General features: G+C 49.1%; 2 protein-coding genes across 2 annotated transcripts in view; one reads left to right on the top strand and one right to left on the bottom strand.

The window, feature by feature from the left end:
- The window catches only part of FRAS1 (Fraser extracellular matrix complex subunit 1), a 109,201-nt gene extending 104,222 nt beyond the window's left edge, over positions 1-4,979 (top strand). The window contains exons 65-73 of the mRNA XM_066318472.1: positions 142-356; positions 1,364-1,514; positions 1,796-1,903; positions 2,076-2,235; positions 2,614-2,730; positions 2,830-2,996; positions 3,292-3,497; positions 3,793-3,939; positions 4,332-4,979. Of these exons, the coding sequence (XP_066174569.1) occupies positions 142-356; positions 1,364-1,514; positions 1,796-1,903; positions 2,076-2,235; positions 2,614-2,730; positions 2,830-2,996; positions 3,292-3,497; positions 3,793-3,939; positions 4,332-4,916 (1,856 nt within the window). The 3' untranslated portion in view covers positions 4,917-4,979. The remainder of the gene's footprint in view (positions 1-141; positions 357-1,363; positions 1,515-1,795; positions 1,904-2,075; positions 2,236-2,613; positions 2,731-2,829; positions 2,997-3,291; positions 3,498-3,792; positions 3,940-4,331) is intronic.
- A 7,323-nt stretch (positions 4,980-12,302) lies between these two features.
- On the bottom strand, positions 12,303-19,378 carry NPFFR2 (neuropeptide FF receptor 2). Its single transcript, XM_066318326.1, has 4 exons — positions 18,597-19,378; positions 14,874-15,204; positions 14,049-14,148; positions 12,303-13,615 (listed from the first exon to the last, which is right to left on the bottom strand). The coding sequence occupies exons 1-4, from the start codon at positions 18,681-18,683 to the stop codon at positions 12,814-12,816; spliced, it is 1,320 nt and encodes a 439-aa protein (XP_066174423.1). The 5' UTR covers positions 18,684-19,378; the 3' UTR covers positions 12,303-12,813.
- Positions 19,379-23,168: the final 3,790 nt, after the last annotated feature.

Here is a 23,168-nt window from a genome sequence, read left to right on the forward strand (position 1 = left end):
GAGCTGAGTGTGTCTAGTTTGACCTCCAGGATAATGAAAGGAGAGGAGCTCCCATGACTCAAGAGTAAAGCAAGACCTCCATACTTGGTCTCGGGCTGTTCAAAATCGGGAGGCATCAGTGTCCTGACTTCTCTCACTCAGAAGCAGGGTTCCTGGACGAGGTGACCCAGGACAGCTTCGTGCTGGGCCCAGGCTATGACCGCCCCTACCAGCTGGACCCCGCAGTCAGGGAGCTCAAAAGCATCCAGCTGTACCAGCACCTCAACCTCAAGAGCTGCATCTGGACCTTCGATGCTTACTACGACATGACCGAATTAATTGATGTCTGTGGAGGCTCTGTCACTGCTGACTTCCAGGTGAGAGGCCCATCCAGAGCTCTCCCACATATCCCAGATCTCCCTCAGTTCAGCTCTGTGTTGCACTTGTGTGTGTGTGTAGTTGCTGCTCTGCTCTGTACAGGTGGAGCACTGCTTTGCCCCCGTCACCTGGAAGAGAACAGTGCTGTGTGCATCTATTTCATTTATTTTCCTGGGGGTATCACAGCTTTTATTCTCTTAATCCTCAGAGCACCAGGAAAATACTTGTTTTTTTTAATGTACAGCCATACTGGAAATACAAAACGCTCTCAGCTGGGCTCTCTTTTATAATTTTGACTGTGTTCTCAGCCAATAGAAATGAGCAAAGAACAGAGCAGAGGCAGCTCAGTCCATGCTCCACAACAGAGCGAAGTCATGGGATATTTTAACACATTTCCTAATTATCAGACTGGCAGACCAAAAGCCAAAAATGTTCCTCTGAGTGGCTCTTGCTATCTGAGGTGTCTCTGCCCTCTCGTGGCTGCATTATCCATGTGCACCCCACTCCACTTCTCTAAAGTTCTTGCATTAAATTCCCAGCCACATTTCTAGAAGCAGCAGCATCTCTTTTAATTCCTGCCAACCTGGACTACTTCATTAAGTTTCCTTTCATAGCTCAAATTGTTTGCACGAGCCCAGAAGAGCTACTTGGCCTGAACAACTGCCCAGTGGAACATGTGGAGCCTGGCACCAGCCAGGCTGGAACATCTCCCTGAATTCTCCGAGGCCTGCAAAGTACAGCTGCACTCTGGAGATAATAAATGGAGAGCTCTGGGAGGCCTGAGCAAGCAGAATTGCTGATTTTTGATTCACAGCTTTGAAAACTGGGGGGTTTTGAGGTGAAATTGTGCCCAGAGCTCCTTTGTCCCATGGTCCCAGCAAGCCTTAGCACTGCCCTTAAATTAAAACACAAGTTTGTCTGAGGTACCTACACGTAAAGAATGTTCAGAATCACTTCTGTCTTTACTTGAAGGTGCATAACCCCCTCTTTGGGGTTTTATTGCCAGGTAAGGGATTCTGCCCAGTCCTTCCTAACAGTCCATGTCCCTCTCTACGTGTCCTACATCTATGTGACGGCACCAAGGGGCTGGGCTTCCCTGGAGCACCACACGGAGATGGAGTTCTCCTTCTTCTACGACACCGTTCTCTGGAGGACAGGTAAGCCTGAGGCACTCCAAGGGCTGTGGAAGAAGTGGCATCCTTCCTAAGTTTTCCCCTTAGTTCCTGCACTGCTGCCAGAGTCCTGAGGGAGCAGGGAACTCAGAATATTTCCTTCCTTTATGCTTGCGGGGGCCTTAGGCAGCCAGTGGATAATGAAGGAAGTGTGTAGTGTGTGCTCACTGGAGGATGGTCCCAACTAAACGCTGCCTTTTGGACATCTCAGCTGGGGCTGAGGGGCCAGTGTGCTGTGTGGGCTCCCAGTGCCGCTGTCCTTGCAGGGATCCAGACGGACAGCGTGCTCTCAGCCCGGCTGCAGATAATCCGCATCTACATCCGTGAGGATGGCCGGCTGGTCATCGAGTTCAAGACACAGGCCAAGTTCAGAGGTGAGGGCAGTGATCCTGACAGGGACACAAACCAGGGTCACACACAGCTCTGCTCTGACGGCACGGCCAGCAGAGCAAGCCCCTATCCCTGCCAGGAGCCCCTCTGTGCTGAGGTGCACAATGTGGGGCCTCTCTGTACTCGGCCTCCTGTCACCTCCTTGTCCTCCCTCAGGGCTGTTTGTCATGGAGCACCACAGCCTGCCAGATGTTAGGTCCTCTTTGGTGACTCCAGAGCACCTGGGAGGGATCGAATTTGACCTGCAGCTGCTGTGGAGTGCTCAGACTTTTGACTCTCCCTACCAGCTCTGGAGAGCAACCAGCTCCTACAACAGGTGAGGGCTGGGGGTCCAGTCCCCTTCAGCAGCTTCTCACAGCACCACGTTCTCCCTGGCACTCCTCCACCAGCCACAGCAATAGTGTGGAATGCTCAGGAACTTGGGCAGAGCTGGAGCATGTGGGGAGTCTCTGTCAGGGCTGGAGCACTGTTCTACTGAGAGAAAAATCAGCTCAGCCTCTTGTAAAGGAATTTTTCCAGTAATGAAGCCTGTGTATGGATAGACTGATCCCAGAGGTGACAGCACATTTCAGAAGGTCACATTTGTCCCTCAGAAACTGCTGGATGGCATTGCTGGGGCAAGGGAGAGGTGCTGCCCTGGGTGAAGAGCCCAGAGCTCTGCTTGGTGACTGCAGAGTTTCCCCTTTGTTCCCAGGAAGGATTACTCAGGAGAATACACCATCTTCCTGATCCCCTGCACGGTGCAGCCCACGCAGCCGTGGGCAGAGCCTGGAGACAAGCCGCTGCCCTGCACGGCTCACGCTCCTGAGCGGTAAGGAGGCCCCATCCCCACGGCAGGGTCAGCCGCTTTTGGGTGCCCACATGTCCAAACCTCATCTCTCCTTTGTTTCCTTCCTTGTTCCAATTCCAGGTTTTTGATCCCGATTGCCTTCCAGCAGACAAACCGCCCAGTTCCAGTTGTTTACTCCCTGAACACGGAGTTTCAGCTCTGTAACAATGAGAAGGTTTTTCTCATGGACCCCACCAAATCGGAAATGTCTCTGGCAGAAATGGATTACAAAGGGGCTTTTTCCAAGGGTAGGATTCACCTCTCTTCTGCCCAATGTTTCTGCCTTCACAGCTTCCATTTTCTGGAGAGGAAAGGGCAAAATCTAGATGTGGCTTTGCCTCTTTCACAGCAATAAATGACATTTTGAGCATCTTACAGCCCTGTAAAACCAAGGGCATGCTCTGGGACCGTGTTCCGTCACTCCTGCTCACCAAGCCCTTCCCAAACAATCCAAACCCTTCTGAACACCCAACACATTTGGCTCTGGCAGTGTTTCCCTGGTTGGGGAATTTCACCTGCCCCTCTTTGTCCCAACCTCTCCAGGGCAAATCCTGTACGGGCGCGTGCTCTGGCACCCGGAACAAAACCTCAATGCCGCCTACAAGCTACAGCTGGAGAAGGTCTACCTGTGCACAGGCAGAGATGGCTACGTGCCCTTCTTTGACCCCACGGGCACCGTCTACAATGAGGGGCCCCAGTACGGCTGCATCCAACCCAACAAGTACTTGAAACATCGATTCCTCCTCCTGGTGAGTCCTCTGCTCCTGCTCCCCATTTGGGATTTTCTCTGGCAACGAGCAGATTGTGACTGCAAGCGAATGAGGAAAGGACTGTAGCGGATGTTTTGTACTGCTGGTGCAAACTGTGAACACAAGATCAGTTTTTCCCCATCCTTTGTCCATGAGTGTTCCTTAATCCATGCCCACGAGTGGGTGTGGAGATGGAGCATTTGGACTAGGTCCCTAGGTGTTTGACAGTGTCCTGGCTTCCAGCCTCTCTTGGGAAAGCAGACAGTATCCCTCATGACACTTCTCTGACTTCCAGGACCGAAACCAGCCAGAAGTGACGGATAAGTATTTCCACGATGTGCCTTTTGACGCCCACTTTGCTTCCGAGCTATCCGAGTTCCACTCCGTAAGCAGTATGCCTGGAGTTGATGGATTTACTCTCAAGGTGGATGCTCTCTATAAGGTACGTACCCAGTGCTTTTGGTTGCCCAACACGGACTTCTCTGCCCAGGACCGCCGAAACACTTGGTGAATTGTAGGCTCTGGGCCTTCAAAATTCAACCCCTACACAGGAAATGGAGATTAAGATATTATTCTGGTAATTTAATTTTTTTTCCCTGAAGCACTCAGGAGAAACCACTTTAAAAACATATTACTCATGTTCCTGAATGAATTATTGCCATTGGCAAAGGCTGGACACCTCACTGGGTGGTCAGTGTTACTGCAGGTGCTTAGACAAACCCACCAAGTTGACTTTGTCAGACGCAGGACACAAAACACCAGCACTTAAGAGAATCACCTAATATAAATGCCATTGTTCACATTCCCTCTGTCCATGCCTTCCCTTTGGTAAAGGTGGAAGCGGGACACCAGTGGTACCTCCAAGTGATCTACGTGATCGGCCCGGAGGGCACGGCGGGGCCCCGCATCCAGCGCTCCCTGGCTCGGCGCTGGCAGCGCGGCCGCCGGGACCTGGCCCAGGGCGCCGGGAGGCCAGCGCTGGATGACTCCCTCATCTACGACAACGAGGGCGACCAGCTGAAGAACGGCACCAACATGAAGTCGCTGCTCTTGGAGAGGGAGGAAGCTGCCGTCGCAGCCTCCTTGTACCAAACGGGTGCTTCGCTGGGCAGCGCCTTCGCCGCCCTCGCCTTGCTGCTGCTGGTACTGTCTGGGATTTGCCTCCTCGCCAGGAAGTGCCAGAAGCTGCGGAGGAAGAGGGAGGCTGCCAGGGGCGCTCCCGAGGAGCATCCCTTGAACACCAAGGTGGAGCTGCCCCGGGGCGCCCCGAAGGTCGTGGGCAGCCGGTGTTGCACCGTCAGGAATGTTCATCCACCGAGGGACAGCGGCGGCGTCTGCCAGGGGCAGGGCAGGAGAGCGAAGCAGGTGAACTTGGAAGTCAAAGTCCACAGTAATTTGCACGACGGCACAGAAGTTTAATGGAGCGCACGCATCGAGAAATTTTTTATAAACTGTAAAATAAAGATAATCCAAAACTGAAAAGCCCCGCGGGTATTTTTTGAGTCTAGTGACGAGGGGCAGTTGTGAATTTTTGCTGCTCCTGTCTTAGCGACTTCACCAAGGGAAGGAAACCATCCCCCATCCCTGGCATGTGGGAGCTCTGATCCAGCCAGCGAGGTTCCTCTGGGTCCTCTGTAAGACACTAAAGCTGAACTAAAATCTTCACCCGGTATGACCGGGGTGTCCCTTCCTGTGCTGCCTCTGCCGTCCCCCTCATTCCCCTGGGGCGCGGCGAGCGGGAGCCTCACGGAGCTGCGGCGCCAGGGAAAGGGAGGAGGGAGACGCGGGCGCTGCCCGGGCCCGGGGCAGGGACGGGAGCGCTCCGGGGCTCCGGTGCCGGCCCTGCCCACGCGGGGGCGCCGCGCTCCCGCATCTGGCAACGCCCGCCCGCGGCGGTACCGGGCTCGGTACCGATCCAGGGACCGAAGCTGCTTCGATCTTCCCAACGGGGGAGAGACAGCACCGCCCGGGACCCCCCGGCGGACCTCGGCAAGACCCGAACCCCCCTCCCAGCTCCGGTTTTGGTCTCCGTCACCCGGTTTCGGTCAACCTCGTCTGGGTATCTTAGCAGGAGGGGGCATCGATCGAGTCCAGGCTAGGGTTTGCCTATTCCCCGCCCCTGTCTCAATCCAAATGCGGCCATGGGCCGCCAGCCCCGAGACACACAACCCTCCCGCCGGGGAGAGGCAGAATAGCTCCGCAAGTGGACACCGGCAGGACTCGGTCCTGCACCCCCGGCCCTAATCGCGGCCCCGCCTCAGCGCCCCGGGCTCCGAGCGGTCCCCGCCAGGGGCAGCCCCCGGGCCGAGGCTCGCACGGCGCCGAGCGAAGGCACCGGAACAGCGGCACGGAGGGGACAGGGCCGGCACAGGTGTGAGGGGCGGGGCCACAGAGCGCGTGCGCAGCGCTAACACAGGTGTGAGGGGCGGGGCCACAGAGCGCGGGGCGGGGCCGAGGGTATTTAAACCCCGGAAGCGGCAGAAGACGCCATTTGCCCATCAGCGCCGGGAGGTGCCGGCGCGGGTCCGTCCGGGCTCCCCAGGCGGGGCCCAGGTGGGGCGCTTCTGTGTCCTTCTGCTTTTCTCCCCTTCCTCCCTTCCCCCTCTACCGCCCTCCCCCCCACCCGCCCGCTCCCTCTTCCCTCACCTGCTACGCACCCCGACCACCCTCTGCCCCTCCTGCCTGTCTCCTCCTCTACCCTGATCCCCGCCTCTATTGCTCCTCTATCTCGTCTTCCTGCTCCCTCCTCAGCCCATTACCCAACCTGGCTCTTTCCCTCTGTTCCCCTTTTATGCCCCCTGCTCTCCCCTACTTCTCCTTTCTCCCCCCTCCACCGTCCCTGCGCCGTCTGACCCGGCTTCCCCCATCTCCCTTAGGCAGCTCCTTATCGCCCCTCTGTTCCCCCTCTCCCCTCTTCTTCCCCGTTATCTTCCCTCTGTTCCTCTTATGCCCCTTCTCTGTGCCTTATCCCTTTGTCTCTTCCCCCGCAGCCGCGGGGTTCGGGACGCCGCATAATAAAGCCCAGAGGGCCGGAGCCCGGCGGCCCTGCCGGGAATCCGCACCCGGGGCCGCACAACACCGCCCTACACTGCCGGGTGCCCCGCTTTCCCCCATCACACTGGGGGATCAGGGTGGGCTCCTTCCTCAGGAGGGGGTCCTGGGGTGGGTGGGTGGGTGTTTCAGGAAGGGGTCCTAAATAAGGTACAATGAATACCTCTAAAGTATTCATTGTACCTTATTTGAGAGCAAACCCAAAAACTCCCCTATGTGGACGCTACTGATTACCTGAGCTGACCTCAGAATGTTCATTCTCTCCCCTAAATGTTATCTCAGATTATGCTGACAAATCATTTTCCTCAAAAATGCCACCTTGCTCTTCTCTACCTGGAGATCTCCTCCAGTTTCCCCCCACAAACATTCCCTACCTTTTGATTACTGACTCCCTCAATTTACCTCTTCATGTATATTTGCTTGGCTACAAATTACCCGAGACTTGGCCCCCCAAAACTTTCCCTTGCCTTTCACACCTACAGGTAAACTTACCTGGATCAGTCTTAAACACGGCCCTAATTCTGATCTCCAGCATGTCCCTGCCTAGACTTGAGGGTAGTCTGACCTAATAAAGGTAATAAGTAACCTTTGCTGAGAGCTGTCAACACCCCAGTCCTTTAGGATTTGCAAGATTTTGTAGTGAAGAGACCCAGATTCAAATTCTAAATCTAGATTTCTATCTAGAAATAGAAACTTTTTCTAGAAAGATACTTGACACTAAGTCATAGAGCAGAATTAGACGACTACACAAGGAACAACAAGATGATCTTTAATGAATAAGAGAAGTTAATTTTTTCCCTTATCTTCCTGGGACTGTAGGACTGAATTTTTGCAACCAAGAGACAACAGAGTTGTTAATAAAACTTAAACCTCTCAAATATGGCAATTTCTCAGAGAACTCTGCCCACTCTGAGCTGCTCCCATGTGCCTGGAATGGTCTGGGGAGTGGTAAGACAACATCCCACTTATGTTTGGAAAAATATAAGATAATAAAATGTAGTTTCACTTCATTCTCTGACCCAAAAGCAAAGCATGTAGAACAACACAGACTATTCATGGAAGGGCTGATTCAGTTGGGAAAAAAATAAAAAACCTAAACAAATAAAACCATGTTGTTTCCCTTACAGAAGCATACAAAACTAATTTCAACCAGAAAGAAAATTACAAACCAGAAAAAGAGCCAAAAGAAATGCTCTCCATTGATACACTCTCTGGTTGATAATTCCAAAGAAAATTGCCCATGAATCAAAAGTAATTGCTAATAATTTTTCCTCTGTAAAAATTACTGGCATGTGTTTCTCAGAGGGAAACACAACCTGATGTGACACAGATCTGGCACCACACCCCCTCCTGTTTCTAGTGTCCTTGGAATCCACAAGTCAATGGACGGTGGACACAAGGATAAATGGATATTTCCCCAGCCCCCAGTAACCAGTAGAGCTGTGCTGACATTTCCTAGTGAGTAAATCCCAACAGAGAGGAGAAGGGAGATGTGTCCCTGTGACTGACCCCACAGCATGTGCAGGCCATCAGGGCTGGAGGCTCTTGGCTTTGGCCGCTCAAAGCCAAAAGTTTTGGCACAGCTGGGTCGAATTCAATGATTTCTCCTGTCCTGAAAGAGTGAAGAAAAGGAAAATTAAGTCCACTGTGAAAGTCAAAAGCTCCTGGCTTTCACGTATTTGTTCTCATTGATTATTATAGAGCTTTTCATTTAAAAAGGAGAGGTGACAAGCCACATTAAATATATAAGTGCCCTTCTTCAGGATTTTTATTCAAACCACTTTCAGACATAAAAAGGATGCCAATTTTCCTTATTGTATTATTTGCCTAATTTTAACAGAACCATCATCATCCCAGAGCCCACTTGTGAGTTATCCTTTGCCACTGGACTTTAGATAAGAGATATCCAGGATGCTGGAATACTTTTGTCCTTTGTTCACAGAGCTCAGCACCACCCTCTCCTGAGAGCAGCAGAGACATGCTCCAGGATAAGAGGTCATCTGGTCACAGTCCTGTCATCCATCAGTTCAAGGAGGGAATCACTTTGGAGTAACTGACCAGTGTGTTTATGACAGACAGGAATCACACACACTCAGCAGTGAAATGGACTTTACTGGGCTGAAACACAAAGCTCCAATGCCAAGAGCTGCATACAGGACCACTAAAACAGCACCTGGGCTCGGGGCAATACAATTCTTAACAGGACATCAGGAGCAGCAGGAATTCCTTTCTGTTTCTGCTCACAGGTATTTTCATTGTGGTTTGCTTCACGGGGGTTTTTCTGCCAAGTTAATTTCAATCTTATCTTGAAAAATAATTTTGAAAGTTGAGTTTGTTGAGAACTGGCTCACCTTTTGATTATTTCTAATTTGGAGTTTTTAGTGCTACATTTGCCATGACTCTTAGGGCTCAAGGAACTTTCCAGACTGACCCAAACCTTCACATCCAAATTCCCTCTGTTTTGGAACCAGAACTGTCACTGCAGGCAGAAATGCTCCTCTAAGGAACACCACAAGCATTCCAGTGAGGTACCACTGGAATTCCATCTCCTGTAGAAGTTGTGAGAAGCAGGGAATCAAGCCATGTCCTTACAGGTGAATTAGGAGCATCAGTTCAGCCAACAGCAGCTCCAATAACAGCACTGAATCAAAACCTCCCCAAAAATTAAAGAAAATACCAACACCTTTACAAGCATTTCAGTTTTCAATTCATAAAGTAAAGCCAAAAGAGATTTTTAGACACCTGGAGAAGAAGTCCATCCCATTTTTCTTAACAAATTTCCAGTTGTTTCCAGCCTCCTGATGTTCTTTTCTCAGCGTACAAGCAGCAGCCAGCATTACAGCTGTTTCTACACAGAGACAACTTGTCATTTCAGCAGCTCCCTCAGCTCGACTGACCCCCAACACGCTGTGGGCATGTTCAAGTTCCAGTTTCATGCCCAGAGATAAGACACCGAATGTAGCAATGCCGAAAGGCAAATTCCAGTTCCCTGGTTCTTGTTCAAACTCCACCATCTGTTTTGTTCAGTCTTCCAATGTTCATCTCTTGGCTCATTTGAACTGTTGATGGCCCTAGGGTTCCCTGTGCCACCCTGTGCTTTCACCAGCCCCGAGTCCATCCAGCTGCTGGGAGCTGAAATTCTCCCTGATACCTCTCTTTCCTAGCCTGGAAAACACTCCTTCCACCTCTCACCTCCTTGAAAACAAGAGCTGCCTCCTCCTGGATCCCTCAGCTGGATGCTCCTGGCTCTGGGCAGCTGTGGTGACTGTGCCCAGGGCAGGTGACACCAGCATGGTGTCCCACAAACGCCGAGTAGCCTCAGGCCTGGGCTCTTGTGCTTGCAGGGAAACGCCAGCCAAGCAGGGATGCTTCTCCTCACTGGAGAACCAAACAGTGGCTGGGACACCGCAGCAGCTCAAGCTGCCGGCTTCCCCACTGCCACAGTGTCCTGCGGCCAGGAATGACCCAAACCCGCAGCCAGCACGGCACTAGGGGAGCTAAACTGTTAATTGGGACATCCTGGATCTCTTTACCAGCATTGACATTGTCAAAGGCGTTCTCACACAGTGTCCGACAGAGACTGAAACAAACCCCCCCAGACCTGACACCGCCTTTCCGTGGCAGAAATACCGCAACGCGGCGGTCCGATTGGCCAAGAGATGGTTTTGGGGCTTTGAACTCAGCCCAGGTTTCGCAAACTGCTCCTCCGAGGCCGCCGTGTGGCGGCAGTGAGTGCAGCAACCCAAGGCCAGAGGCCGAACTGCTGCTGAATATTTGTGTATTTTCTGCAGTGGGTTTTCTGAAGGTATTGCCTCGGATCCCTTGTGTCTTCACTCTGCTTGTCCCCGGGGGTGGGAAGGGCTTCTTCCCGAATGAAACCTGAATTTTCGTGTGGTCATGGAATCAGGTTTGTGCACCTCTTCCTAACTCCTCAGGGTAAGGTATAAAATTCCTGACTGGGGTAATCTGCTGAGAAGGTAGGCATAGTTTGAGCTACATCACGCCTCTGAGGAAACCAGACTATTTTCTGGCACATGTATATTTTGGGGGTGTTTTGTAGAATTGTCTAATACTTGATATATTGAGCCAGGGCTATGTGAAATGCTGAACCCCACTGAAGGAGAGCACTGGAGACTAAAGCATGGATGGAAGTGAAGGGAGTCACTGACCCATCTGTTCAACTCCTCCAATCACTGCAACTGAAGAATTAACTCTGACAAATTTCCTTTGATCCTGATTTGCATCTCGTCTTTCCTATGACTTTGGGACTCAGGGAGTGGGGAACATCCTGATCTACACGGACTGGTAACACAAGCAAAATGGCTCATTTGGACTGTCTCCAGTGACCACGAATACTCTGGATTTAACGTTGTATCTTGCCATTACAATTTTTTATTTTAAGTTTTTTATGTGCTGTTTTCTGAGAGCTTTATGTTTTCCTGGCATTGTTTCAACACACTCAAGCCCACGTTCTGCTCCTTGTGGTGCTCTCAGGCCTAAAGAACAGCTTGGATATCATCAGTGATGGAGCATGAGCTCATGAAGTTACTACTGCAAACAGACAGAAACTGGTGGTCGGAGGAATCAAGGCAGAAAAAAGCTGTGTGCTTCCCAGTCCTTGCCAACACACCCCAGTTTTCTATTGGACTCCCAATAAGTAAGTCCTGTTCTTATCGTAGAAACTCAATGATGTCATAGAGTTATGTTTTATAGAAAAGCTTCACAAGGCAATTGCCTCTCCCAGCAACAACAGCAACCCTCAGCACTCCACCAGCCCCAAGGGAAATGCTACCTAGGGCTTAAAAGACACGAAATGGGCAAAATGCATTAATTCAACGCTAAAAAAGATCAGTAAATAACCGACTTAGAAAATATTCCACTCATAATCTGAACGGAGAGAGGCTCTGGGATGCCAGGCAAACTCAGAGATCAACAGATTCCCATCCTTGCCGTAGCTTTACCTGGGGTCACGGAATACCTGCCTCACAGCACATTACTCACCCCAGCACACTGAAACATCACTCCAATTTCCATACATCGTAAATAGATCCATTAAACCTCACTGAAGCAAGAAGGGGCAGCGCCAAACCAGTGAAGTCGGAACTCCCGCCTCGGGCACCGGCGCTTATATCCCCTCGGCCGGCTCGGGATTGGCTGGTGCCGTGAGGCGATCGCAGCGCTGATTGGGCAGCGGGAGCCGAGCCTCGCTCCCGCCCCACTCCCCGCGCGTGGATCGTGTGAGGGGAGCGGGAAGCGCTGCGTCGCAAATCCCGGCAAAACGCCGCTTTCCTGTCTTTTGTGTCAGGGCCGAGCACTAACCTTGTGTTTCCTGAATTGGGTATGGACTCGGGCAAGGTGTTTGCTTGTGGGAGAAAAGTTTCTTCCTCCTGGGCATAAAATCTGAGTTGTTCTCTAGGCAAAATTAACATTTTTGAGATAAAAATGAGTTAACAAGTAGTGGACTGACAGGGAAAATTTTTGGAGCAAATTTGAGGTAGTCTACACTGCAGAAGATGAACGTTTTGAGGTAAAATGAGGTAATCACTAGTGCATTCGTTGGTAAAGCTTTAAAGATAAAATTTACATAACCTGTAGGGAAGAGAATGATCATTGCGAAGGGAATGCCATAATGTGGAAGTCACTCCCACTCACCTGGAGGAGGACTGCCCCGGTGAATGACTGTACCAGGGATCTGGCTCCTGTAGGGCCTTGTGCTGGTCCTTGCACACATCTCATTCCTCACCAACTCCAGGAGCTTCCAATGTCACTCTTGTACCTGCTCAGGTCTCTCCGATCCAATGGGCTCTCAAGTGTTTTCTCTCCTGCTCATGTGGAAATTTCATCTTTTTGGGCGACTCGCATCCCCCACAACATCAAATTGAGTTCCCCAAAAAACATAGCACAGACCCTACTTCCTATCCTTTATTTCCCAAATTTCCACTTGTATTTGCTTCTCTAGCTGCAACAATAATGGATATGACAGAAATAACAACAACAAAGGGGAATAAATGAAATGCAATGGAAAATGTTGGATTTTGTCATTTGGAGCAGGATCCAGCTGGCATTCACAATGTCTGGGAAGGAGCACAACCACAAGAAAATCCAGGGACTGGTGGGTTCCAGACCGTGTCTGCAACACTTCAGTCCATGAGAGTTACAGGATAAGGGATTACTCACAGGCTGAAATGTGAGCACAAATATGGTTTATGCAGCCCTGCTTCAGCTGCTCTGAGAGATTCAGAGTGTTTCACTTGATCCCGTTGTTTCAGGGCTCTTTGAGATCCGCCATGATCAAGTGCTGCTGGTTACTCACCCTATTTCCTTTCTTATCTGGCTTCCTCTCCTCCACAGCTGTGTGAGGGGCTCGATCCGCCTGGCAGCAGGCAGCTGGCAGGATGGCAGTGCTCGGGCGTGGCAGGGAACAGGCTGCCCTGGAGCAGAGCTGGAGCTTGAAGATGGCCTGGAAGCCCCGGCGGAAGTTTTTGTTGCAGAAGCCGTAGATGATGGGGTTGATGCTGCTGTTGAAAAAGGCCAGCCAGTGAGCAAAGGGGTAAATGTAGATGTTGATGAGCTGCAGCTGGAGGTCAGAAAGGCTGGCGTAGTCCGAGAGCAGCATCAGGGTCCACAGGGGGAGCCAGGACAGGGTGAAAAGCAAAGTCACAACGATGAGCATTTTGATGACTTTTTGTTTCCGCTTCCACACGCTGTGCCGCTGCTCCTGGCTGCGCTTCCCTGCCCCTGGCATGGCCGTGTGGGAGAGGGAAATGCTGATCCTGGTGTACATGACCACGATGAGCGACAGGGGAGCCAGGTAGATGTTGGCAAAGAGAACCGTGGTGTAGATCTTCCTCATTCCCGGGTCAGGCCATTCCTCCCGGCACCAGAACACCGGGCGGGTGGCATTGCCAGAGCCCAGGAGCACCCGGAAATGCTTCTCCTCCTGCACCTGCAGCAGGACTGCTGAGGGACACATGATGGCCACAGCCAGGATCCAGATGACAGCGATGATGGCCACGGCAGTGGGAATGGTCAGCTTCTGCTTGAACGGATGCACAATGCTCCGGAACCTGTGGCAAGGGCACCGGAGGAGCTGTTAAAGGAATGCCTCGTTACCCAGGCAAGGATGCATGCACATTTTAAATTGCCTATTTTTCAAAGAGCAGAGAGGGAATCATCTCTTCCTCCTCCCTATCAGCTGCTGCCTGTGCTGCTTCTCTTAACCAAGGCAGGTATTAACACCTCTGCTATCCAGCTTCATGGCTGAGGAACAAACCAATTCCAGGCAGGCTAGGATAGCCCAGTCTCACCATCTTTAAGAGAGACCAGTGGAGGAGCAAATTGTTCTTTAGACCTGGCCACATTTTATTTTCCTTAACAGCCATAGGAGCAAAATGCATCTGATTTATTGTGGTGTGTTGAGAGGGTTAATGAATGGGCTCAGTGTGGTCACTGGGCCAGGGGAGATGGGAGTGATGGTTAAGAGAGTCCACAGCATCTTACCTGTCCACGGCAATGGCAACCAGAGTGAAGACAGAGGCAGAAACAGAGATTCCTTGGACCATCCCACTCATCTTGCACACCAGGCTCCCAAAAGGCCATCCTGGAAGGAAATAGGCAGTTGGAATTGCTGCCATCCCACTGCAGGATTCTGCTTAAAATCATTTGCTCTCATCTTCCATTTCCTGAGTAGTATTATAGACTCATGGAGTGGTTTGGATTAGAAGGGAACTCCTAAAGATCATGGAGTTCCAACCATGGCCAGGAACGCTATGCCATGGGCAGGGGCACCTTCCACTCAACCTCACCTCTGATGGTGATGCCTTGGGAAGGCTGACCTGAAACAGAGACTGGACAGAGCTAAGAATAAAGTGGATATTTATTGAAAGGCCTCCAGAATCCATCTTGAGCAGGACAGGAGCTTGACCAGGGCTACACCAAAGGTGGACTAAGAATGGTCACAAAATGGCTGACTGGTCACGAGGTCTTACATTTTTATAAGTTTTGGTCCATTTGCATATTGGGGTTTAATTGTCCAATTACAGCTTCAGGTTGTGAGGCCTCATCCTTCTTGTTTTCTCTCTTCAGTCCCCCATTGTTTATGCTGTTGGGCTGAAAGTTGTTCTTGGTCCTCAGCAGGAAAAGGATTTGTCTTGCCTACCTACTCTGTGAAGAGAGCTTAGTAGCACTTACTGTGAGGTTCAGAACCACACCTAAGCAGCACAGAATCTGAAAATATGAGGCATCAATGGCAGTGACTCAGAATGCCTACAGAGCCCCTCTGCCATGTGCCCCCAGCTCTCCCTGCCTCACAGGGGCCCAGCCCACCTGCAATGATGTTGTCCAGGAGGGTGGTGGGCATGCAGAAGACCCCCACCAGCAAGTCACTGACGGCCAGGTTCAGGATGAACAGGTTGGTGACCGTGTGCATGTGCTTGCTCCACACGATGATGAAACAAACCCCCCCGTTGCCCACCATGCAGAGGAGGAAGATGAGGAGGTAGGAGGAGATGAAGACAGCAGCCACCGAAGGCTGGTGGAGATAGAAGTCCACATAGGAGACATTCCCTTCCAAGTAAAGGTACTTGTATGTCCCGTTGTAATTCAGCACCTGAGGCAAATCCAATGAAGAGTTGGAGTCCATTTTCTTCCTTGTGTTCTAAAAGATATTTGTAAAGAGGTCATTTTAGTCTGCTTGCAATTGATATGAAGGAATGTGATGATATTATTATTATTATTATTATTATTAATTAGCATTGTTATCTGCTTTGGGTACACTCTGTACTGAAATAAGTGTAAAGCTCACATGCACTCTGGCAACGGTGAGGTGGCTGAGCAACAATCACAAAAAAGTCACTAATTTCATCATTGAAAAATAGGGATTAAACCTTTTTGAAGCTGCACAAACCTTCTGCTTGCATGTATCCAAATCCAGTACCATATCATGAACATGAGATGGTTTTGTGTACAGTTGGTTGATTTAATTCTCTGCTCACATAACTCCAAGTCTACAATCAAGAAGGATCACACTACGTTTGAAACATGCTGAGCTACATTTCCAAGCAGGTAGCTTGACTTGGAGGCAGCATTCCAAACCTTTTTCCACATAAATTTTGTCTCCCAGATGAGGATGCCTTAAGAAGCAGGGGTACAATGTTCCTTACAAAAGAGCAGCAAATTTAATTTGTGGCAGCAAGCATGAAATTAAAATATAAGTGTAGGTGCTTTTAAGATGTTTCAAATTCCTTAATAGAAATGGAATTTAAATTTAAAAGGCACGAGTATCCAAGTCCTGATGAGCTTGTATGAACAGCAAAGTCCCTGCAAGTGCTTTGCTTTCAGGAAGCAAGTGCAGTTAAAAAAAAAAAATTATTCTGCTGTGCCTCAGGTTTGGAACAAGCAGAGCAGTGAAAACCCATCAGGTTCTGGTCTCTCATGTCTGTTTAGCAGCAGTGCAGTGTTTTAATGGGTCTCTATTTTACATACTTATTAAATGCCTGCACAGTCAGGTAGGGAGACAAAAATCTGGAATCTCTCACCAAAAACTGGCTGCTTGTAGGTTTGAACAAGGAATAGTTGTACATTCCGTGGGGCTGTCCCTATGGAGAAAGGCTTGATTATCTTTATTCGTTTTCATTCAACATGATTTCAAAAGTATTGGAAGTACTCTTATTGAAATGTCTGATGTGCCAAATGCTTTCACCAGCCAGAGCTCGGTCAGCCTTGTCAGAAGTTCTTTAATGGCAATTTTCCTGATCCCTCAAGGAAGCAGCACTGGTGTACTTGCACCCAAACCTGGGCTCAAGATGGGGAGCACCGGCAGAATGCAAGTACAGGTATTTGACAATACAAGTTGACACTGTTCCTTTAATCCCAGACCTGCAGGTGTGATTTATAAATCCCAGGAGATACTGTCTCACCCCATTAAAAGCCAGCATTCCTCCTGCTCCCTTAGACTTACTGTTGCCCTCTTTGCTACTCTTCCTCACATTACTATTATTATTATCCACTGATTTTCTTCTGTAATCTTTTGCTTCCCAGAGGACGTGCTTTAGGTAGACCCTATGGCCAAGGGAAGGTGGTTTTTGCCTCCCACCACATTCCCAGTCCCCAGCTGTCCCTGTGCTGTCCTCGGCAGGTGAGGCAGAGGTGCCTTTCCTTCCTTACCTGCAGGAGTTTGGCTTTTCAAGGCATCTCTGATGATCTAAGGCAGAAGTTCTTGGTCATTCCCTGACAGGATTGTACCTTATCACACTAAAAGCAGGAGGAATAATCATTATGGAATAATCATTATTTTGGATACATATCTTGTGTTTTCTCTCTTTTTCTGACACCATGTTGTGAAGCAGCAGCATCTAATCTCTTCAGTAATGATCTCTGGAATAGTTTTGGTTCATAACTGATAAACAAGAAGTTATAAACAGCCTTGAGGCAAAACTGGAGCTGAGTCTTATCCCAGTTGCACTAATGAAATTTTGGCTGTGGCAGGCAAAGGGAAGTGGCTGTACAAACACTGCAGATCACAGGAAATGGAAAAGCTCCACGGATTTTTATTATCCTGAAGCTGAGGGGGAGGAGGATTGGCTGGAAGGAGAAATTAAACTGGTGTCTTGTGTTTTCACAGCGTCCTTGCTGGCTAAACAAGCAGTGATAAATAATTGACAGGGGCACAGAGGACAGAAACATAAATCATCTAAGAAAAGGAAAAAAATAATGCAATACCTAATTGTTATAAGATGACAAATAGCAGTAATTTGCTCCCATGTGGTAATTTGATAAGAGCAAGGCTTCCCTTCTTCATTTAATATACCAGAGAAAATCTGCAAAGGGATAAAGTTGGAGGCTCCCTGAGTGAAGACTTGCCCTGACACACATTGGGTTTCCAAACACTGCTGGAATCCCAGTCACAGCCTCCATAGACAAATACACTTTGTAACATCTCACAGCCTGACCAGGACAATCTTGCACCTCTGGATATAGAAAGTCAGCTTTTGATTTAAAATAGAAGTTCAAAATCATTATGAAGTGATAAAATTATTTTTATAATTGGGCACGTGGAAGAAATCCCCCAGAGCAGCCATCACTGCTTCACCCCTGTGCACAACCTGTGCTGGGTTTGTCATCTTGATATCTTAATTTTTATGTGTAAAATACTCTCACAGAATGCTCTGAGGCTGAAAGAAAAATAAGGAAACTTTAGAGACTGGAAGAATAGCAGGAGTTTATCTACAAATAAGCCCGAATACCCTGGTAGGTTTTCAGATGGGAGGAAGGAGCTGTGGAAGAAAACACACCCTAAAAATTGCCAATTGCAATCAAATATTTTTTCCTTACTGACATTTACTTTCATAAAGAAAAACAAGTGCACCTTGAGAAGCAAATTTTTCCTTTTGAAATGGGCAATCCCAGGGAGATGTGCCAATCTCAGAGCTGCACACAGATCTCCTCTCAAAGGGCTTAAACTGCTTATCCTCCCCTCAGAGTCATTTATCTGCATAGTCTGAGCTGGGGCCAAAGAAAATAGTTTGTCAAGGTATTTCTTTTTAAAAGATCTCAGACTTCAAATGATAAAAAACAAGGCTATCAGCAGGATGACTGTAATAAACACAAGACTTAGTTGCAGATTACTCATCCACTTGAACTGGGAATAGAAAACATTTCACTCCAAAGCCAAATCACAAATGTAAATCAGGAGATGCAAATGGCAGGTGAGGCATTCACAAGTTTCTTATGGCTCTGTGTATATATATTTATATATACATACATATGTATGTATATAAATAATTTCCACCCTGCTTCATTAGAGCCAAGACTGCTTACCTATTCCTTGTAATTTAAACCTTTTTTTTTTCCACTTCATGCTCAGTCAACCTTTAATCTTCTGAATATTTTTTTTCAATTTGATGTGTCACAGGCTGTTTTAAATTTTAACTAAAATCTTAGCCAACTGTTCCCTGAAATCAGGTTAAAGTAAGATTTCCACACCCAGGCACACTTATGCCACCACTTTATTGAGAAGCCTGGCAAGCAATAAGATTTTAGCTGCCTTACCTTGGAAGCAACTCCCTGTTTTAAAAGCTTCAGTAGGAAATTACTGAAGTTCTCCCAGGATTCAGTCTCCAAGTAGCGGTTTCTCATCCGTCATTGGAAACTGGGCAGGGACCCCACAAAATATCTGGACTGGTCACAGTTTTTCCCTGGAGAGATGCTCCAGCAGCGTTTAGCAGTGAGTGCTGGGGTTTAGTCTGTAGGAACAGCTAAATCAATGATCCCTGCCGGGCTCTTGGCAGCACTAAATTCCTCACTAATGAGAGATGAGCCGCCTAAATTGCACGTTTCAATTCAGCCTCTGCTCATGAGTCAGCCCTGTCATTTGGGGCACTGGAACTGAGGAGAGTAATTGGGGAACAGGTAGAAAGAGGAAAAAAAAAAAAATAAAAAAAACCCCACACCTGAAAATTGGGACAATCACGAGATAGTCCCAGTAGAAGATAGAATTGGCAAATAAAAGAAGTGTTTTAGGAGCCCATCAGCCAGCAAACGTTAATTCACCAGGTAGAGGAGGCAGCACTATCAGCAGGTGGTTTATGACCCCCCTCAAAAGGGGAGGCACAGAGGATCCTGTAATCACTGCAAAGTGAATGACCAGAAGAAAACCAAACCAATTCCAAGGCACAGAGCACATCACAAGGCTTCTTTGCACCAGATGATGTTTCTGCTTGGAGTGAAAAATGAGCAAGAGCCATGGAATTGTTTGGTTTCCATCTCTTTTAGCACGGAACTGCCACTGCCCTCTATGACACAGGCATGAGAGCAAACAGCCCATGACCTGGTCACACAGGGCATCATTACTTCGAGCTGTGACAATAAATAGCATTTCACCCCTTGCCCAATTCCTGGGCTGTGGAATACTGGAGTGTGCCTCACTAGAAATCAGGCAGAGCAGCCTGCCTGGCCCAAGGGCAGAACAGGTGAGCACCCTGTGCAGCCCGATGGGGTTGGATCCTTAACACTTCACCACAGGCCAATGGTGGACTTGGCCAGAGGCTCCAGTCTTAAATAACTGTGCAGGCTGCACAGGAGAAGAGCTGTCTGTGGAGGTGACAGCAGAGGTTTAAATGCAGTGTCACCCCTCCAGAAAGATAATGGTTGTGGAAGGGCTGAACTCTCCCTCTACCTTCCTACCTTCTGACTGTTCCCTTTTACATTGCCATCTGCACCCACGCAGGGACTTTAAGTACTCATTGATTTATTTTTTTCCTGTGACCTGCTCTAGGGATTTGAATCCTTTTGGTGCTCTTGAATTTCTATTTACTGCTGCCCCAGTGATTTTCATTAACACCAAATTCTAAGCCTTACCTGGATAACATGGATAGGTACCTCTGATTGATATCAGGGATTTGACACGCTGAGAGGTTACCTCGGAAACCTCTTGGTTTGACTCCAGTTGAAGCCAATTCTGCTCAGTAAATGACAGCGGCAACCCACAGCTCTCCAAACAGCCAAGACTGGAAGTAAGTTTTCCTTGCTAGGATTTTCATTTGGAAAAAAACCCAGCAGCACAGGTCCATTCTTTTGGGATGAGGTGCCATCTTACAGGTGCCTACCTGCCAGCCTCAGGAAATGCTCCTCCTTTGCTCAGAGTTACATTCAATCTCCCTTTTTCCAGCAAAACACCCCAAACGGATCTCACTGCATTTTATACTTTGCAGCCCCTAGGATGGTTCAGATTTAAAAGCTAACATAAGGTACTTCAATCTCCAGATAGTTTTCTCCTACTGGAGGTGCCTGCTACTGATAGAAGAGCAAAATAAAATGATGTCTTAGTCACTGAGGGGAAAATGAACAGCCCCAGGTTCATCTTTTCCCGAACCTGGAGCTCTGCAGAGTGGTCCAGCTCCCATGCCCAGGTGGATTGGCCCTCCCAGCAGCAGCTGCAACACAGGTGCTGGTGGGGGCTGTGTGCATCCCTCAGCTCTGGAACCCCAAAGCCAGAGGGTCAGGGGCACCTGCTGCCAACCCCGTCCCCCTCCAGTGCATGAACCGCTCCGTATTCCACCCTTGGTGCAGCCCCGGACCAACTGCGGCAGCAGAGGGAGGGTTGTTTCCAGCAGGCAGGTCCCTGGCATCACCAGGATCCCCGTGCAGGCAGCGTTGTGCCCCCACCCCCAGTAAGTCAGGGCACCTCCGGGCAGTGGAACCAGCCTTCCAGCTCTCACACGCACAGACAGACCTGTTGCTGGCAAAGCTCCTGCAGTTTTCCCTCAGCTCCCAGCCACGGCAGGGAGGCAGGAACAGCCCAGCCCCAGCCAAAGGCAGCCCCCGGCCCGATCCCCCAGGGTACCCCGCTTACAGGCGCCGGAGCTCCGCCGCAGCCGCCGGTTCCGCGCAGGCAGGAGCGAGCCCGCAGCCCCCGGCGCAGGGAGAGGGCTCCCGGAGCTCCTGCCTCAGGCACGGAGGAGGGACGGGAGGAAGGAGGGAGTGGAGAGCCCAGCCCAAAGCCAGGCCCCCAGCTTGAGCGCTGTCACCTGCAGCCGCCGCTGGCTTGGCGGGGTGCCTGGTTGGAAGAGTTTCTCGGATGTGTTCCACTGCAGAGCCTCCCTGCTCTGTTTGATGTATCCCTTTGCCTCGGGAAGCGCATTCCCAGGGTCAGGGACTCACGGTTACCTCTGCAGGTGCCACCCCCGACACCCCCCACCCATTATAGTCCAAATTTCCCCTTGTGCTCTCAGTGCTCCTGGCACAGCGGCATCTCTGCTCCTACCTACTGAGCGTTTAAATCCAGGCTCTCAGGAAATTCCAGCTTTTACATCAGGAACTTGGGGGAAAAAGTCTGTGGGGCCCAGGTGAAATCAGGTGGCTCTTGTAGCTGAAATGACAGGTTTTGCCTTACCTGCCTCTGCATAAGGTTTTTCTGGGAAAAAAAAAAAAAAAAAAGGCATCCCAAGGACAGATTATAGGAGAACAGGCTTCCAATTAATGATTTGATGGGTGTAGGAATTATTCTTTAATAACAATAAATTCTCTATTTTTACACTCTTTTTATTCTACTCCTCTTTTTATTCCTGGAATAGTTTAAAAATTAATCGTTTAATAAATCGTTTAAATTTGAGAGAACAAAACATTATCCCAAGATGAATGTAACCAACAAATTCTTTTCCAGCATATGGCAATGTGAAATTATAACAACTCTGTATGGAATCATCATGTACTGTAAATGGAGTCTAAGAAGCTCCAGCAGTTTTGCCACATGCGATGCAGCAGGTGGAGTCCCAAAATCCCAGGATATTGGGGGGCCCTGGAGCTGGATGCACTGAAAAGCCACAGATAGAGAAACCTCTGACCAAGAGAGCGGATCCTGTATCCAGGTGAGAGGATTTTGTCTGAAATTCCTACTCCAGCTCTCCCTGCACACACACACACACACACACACACACTCTGCTGCAATTCTCTGTCTCTCTATCACTTTCCCATATTCACATCCCCTCTGCCTGGAAGCCCAAAACGTGGCGAATTCACTTTGGGATCCAAAGGGTTTCAGATGGAGAGGTGTTATTTATGTAATCAGCAGGATATCCACAGTGCCAGGAATTGAGATTTGCAGGGAATCGCTTTCTGCTTCCCCTGCCTAGCCCGTGGAACACCCCAGTATTGAATTTTCGTCACAGCTTTCGCAGAATATTGTCTGTTTTAGTTTTAAAAACAACTTAGCGAGCGGCAGGGCTGATCCGTGTTCCGGGACACTTCCAATTCTTTTAAAGGCAGGCGGCGCCATCTGCTGCGAGCAGAAAGAAGGACACGATGCAAAATAAAAGCAAGGAGAGATCACAGAACCATCGTGGAACCCCAGAACGGTTTGGGTTGAGTGTGATAAATAGGTATGATTCGTGCTGGCAAAATTGAAACCGTAATCAATATTTTTAAAAAGTAGTTAAAACGTAACCTTTTTTAGGAGAAGAGGGAGGGGGAAGTTTTCCCCCCTTCTCCAGCAGATGTTCAGTAGAAAGAAAAAAACTGAGATAAAAAGAGCTATATTTATCTAGGAGACTGAAGAATTGGGGAAAGTCCAGGAAAGTGGAGACCAAAGCCTGCTCCGTACCCTGTGGGAATGTATCCCGTGGTATAAATTTGCTTTTGTATTACTATTTAGAACCAATAAGCTGCTCAAATTAAAATTGTTGCTATATTTACTTTTGTTTAGAGGGTTTTATTTTGACTGAAAATTAAGTAGCACATTCATTTAAAACAGGAGGGACCTCAAGGGTCATCAAGGAGCCTGCTCAGGACAGGCTGCTGTCCACCAGCCCCTGATTGCCGATGGATACGGAAGCGATGGAGGTGTTCAGGGAATGCTGGTTGGTTTTCCCTATGTTGGGTAATCTGGTCATTAAAAAGGCAAACTGACCTCTTCCAGCGAAGGAGTATATAAGCAAGAGGTGCCAAAAAAAAAAAAAAAAAATTTGAGTTTCTGGGAAATGAAATCTGCAGGTATCCAACGTTAAATCCCCCTGGATGGTCACCAGTTTGATTTCCATGGACTGGCCACATTGCCCAGATCTGTCCAGTTCTGCTGTAAATGCATTTGTCTGTGGCGTAATTCCTATTAATTTTTTTTCCTTGCAA

This window comes from Sylvia atricapilla, chromosome 4 (assembly GCF_009819655.1).
Source record: "Sylvia atricapilla isolate bSylAtr1 chromosome 4, bSylAtr1.pri, whole genome shotgun sequence".
NCBI lineage: Eukaryota > Metazoa > Chordata > Aves > Passeriformes > Sylviidae > Sylvia > Sylvia atricapilla.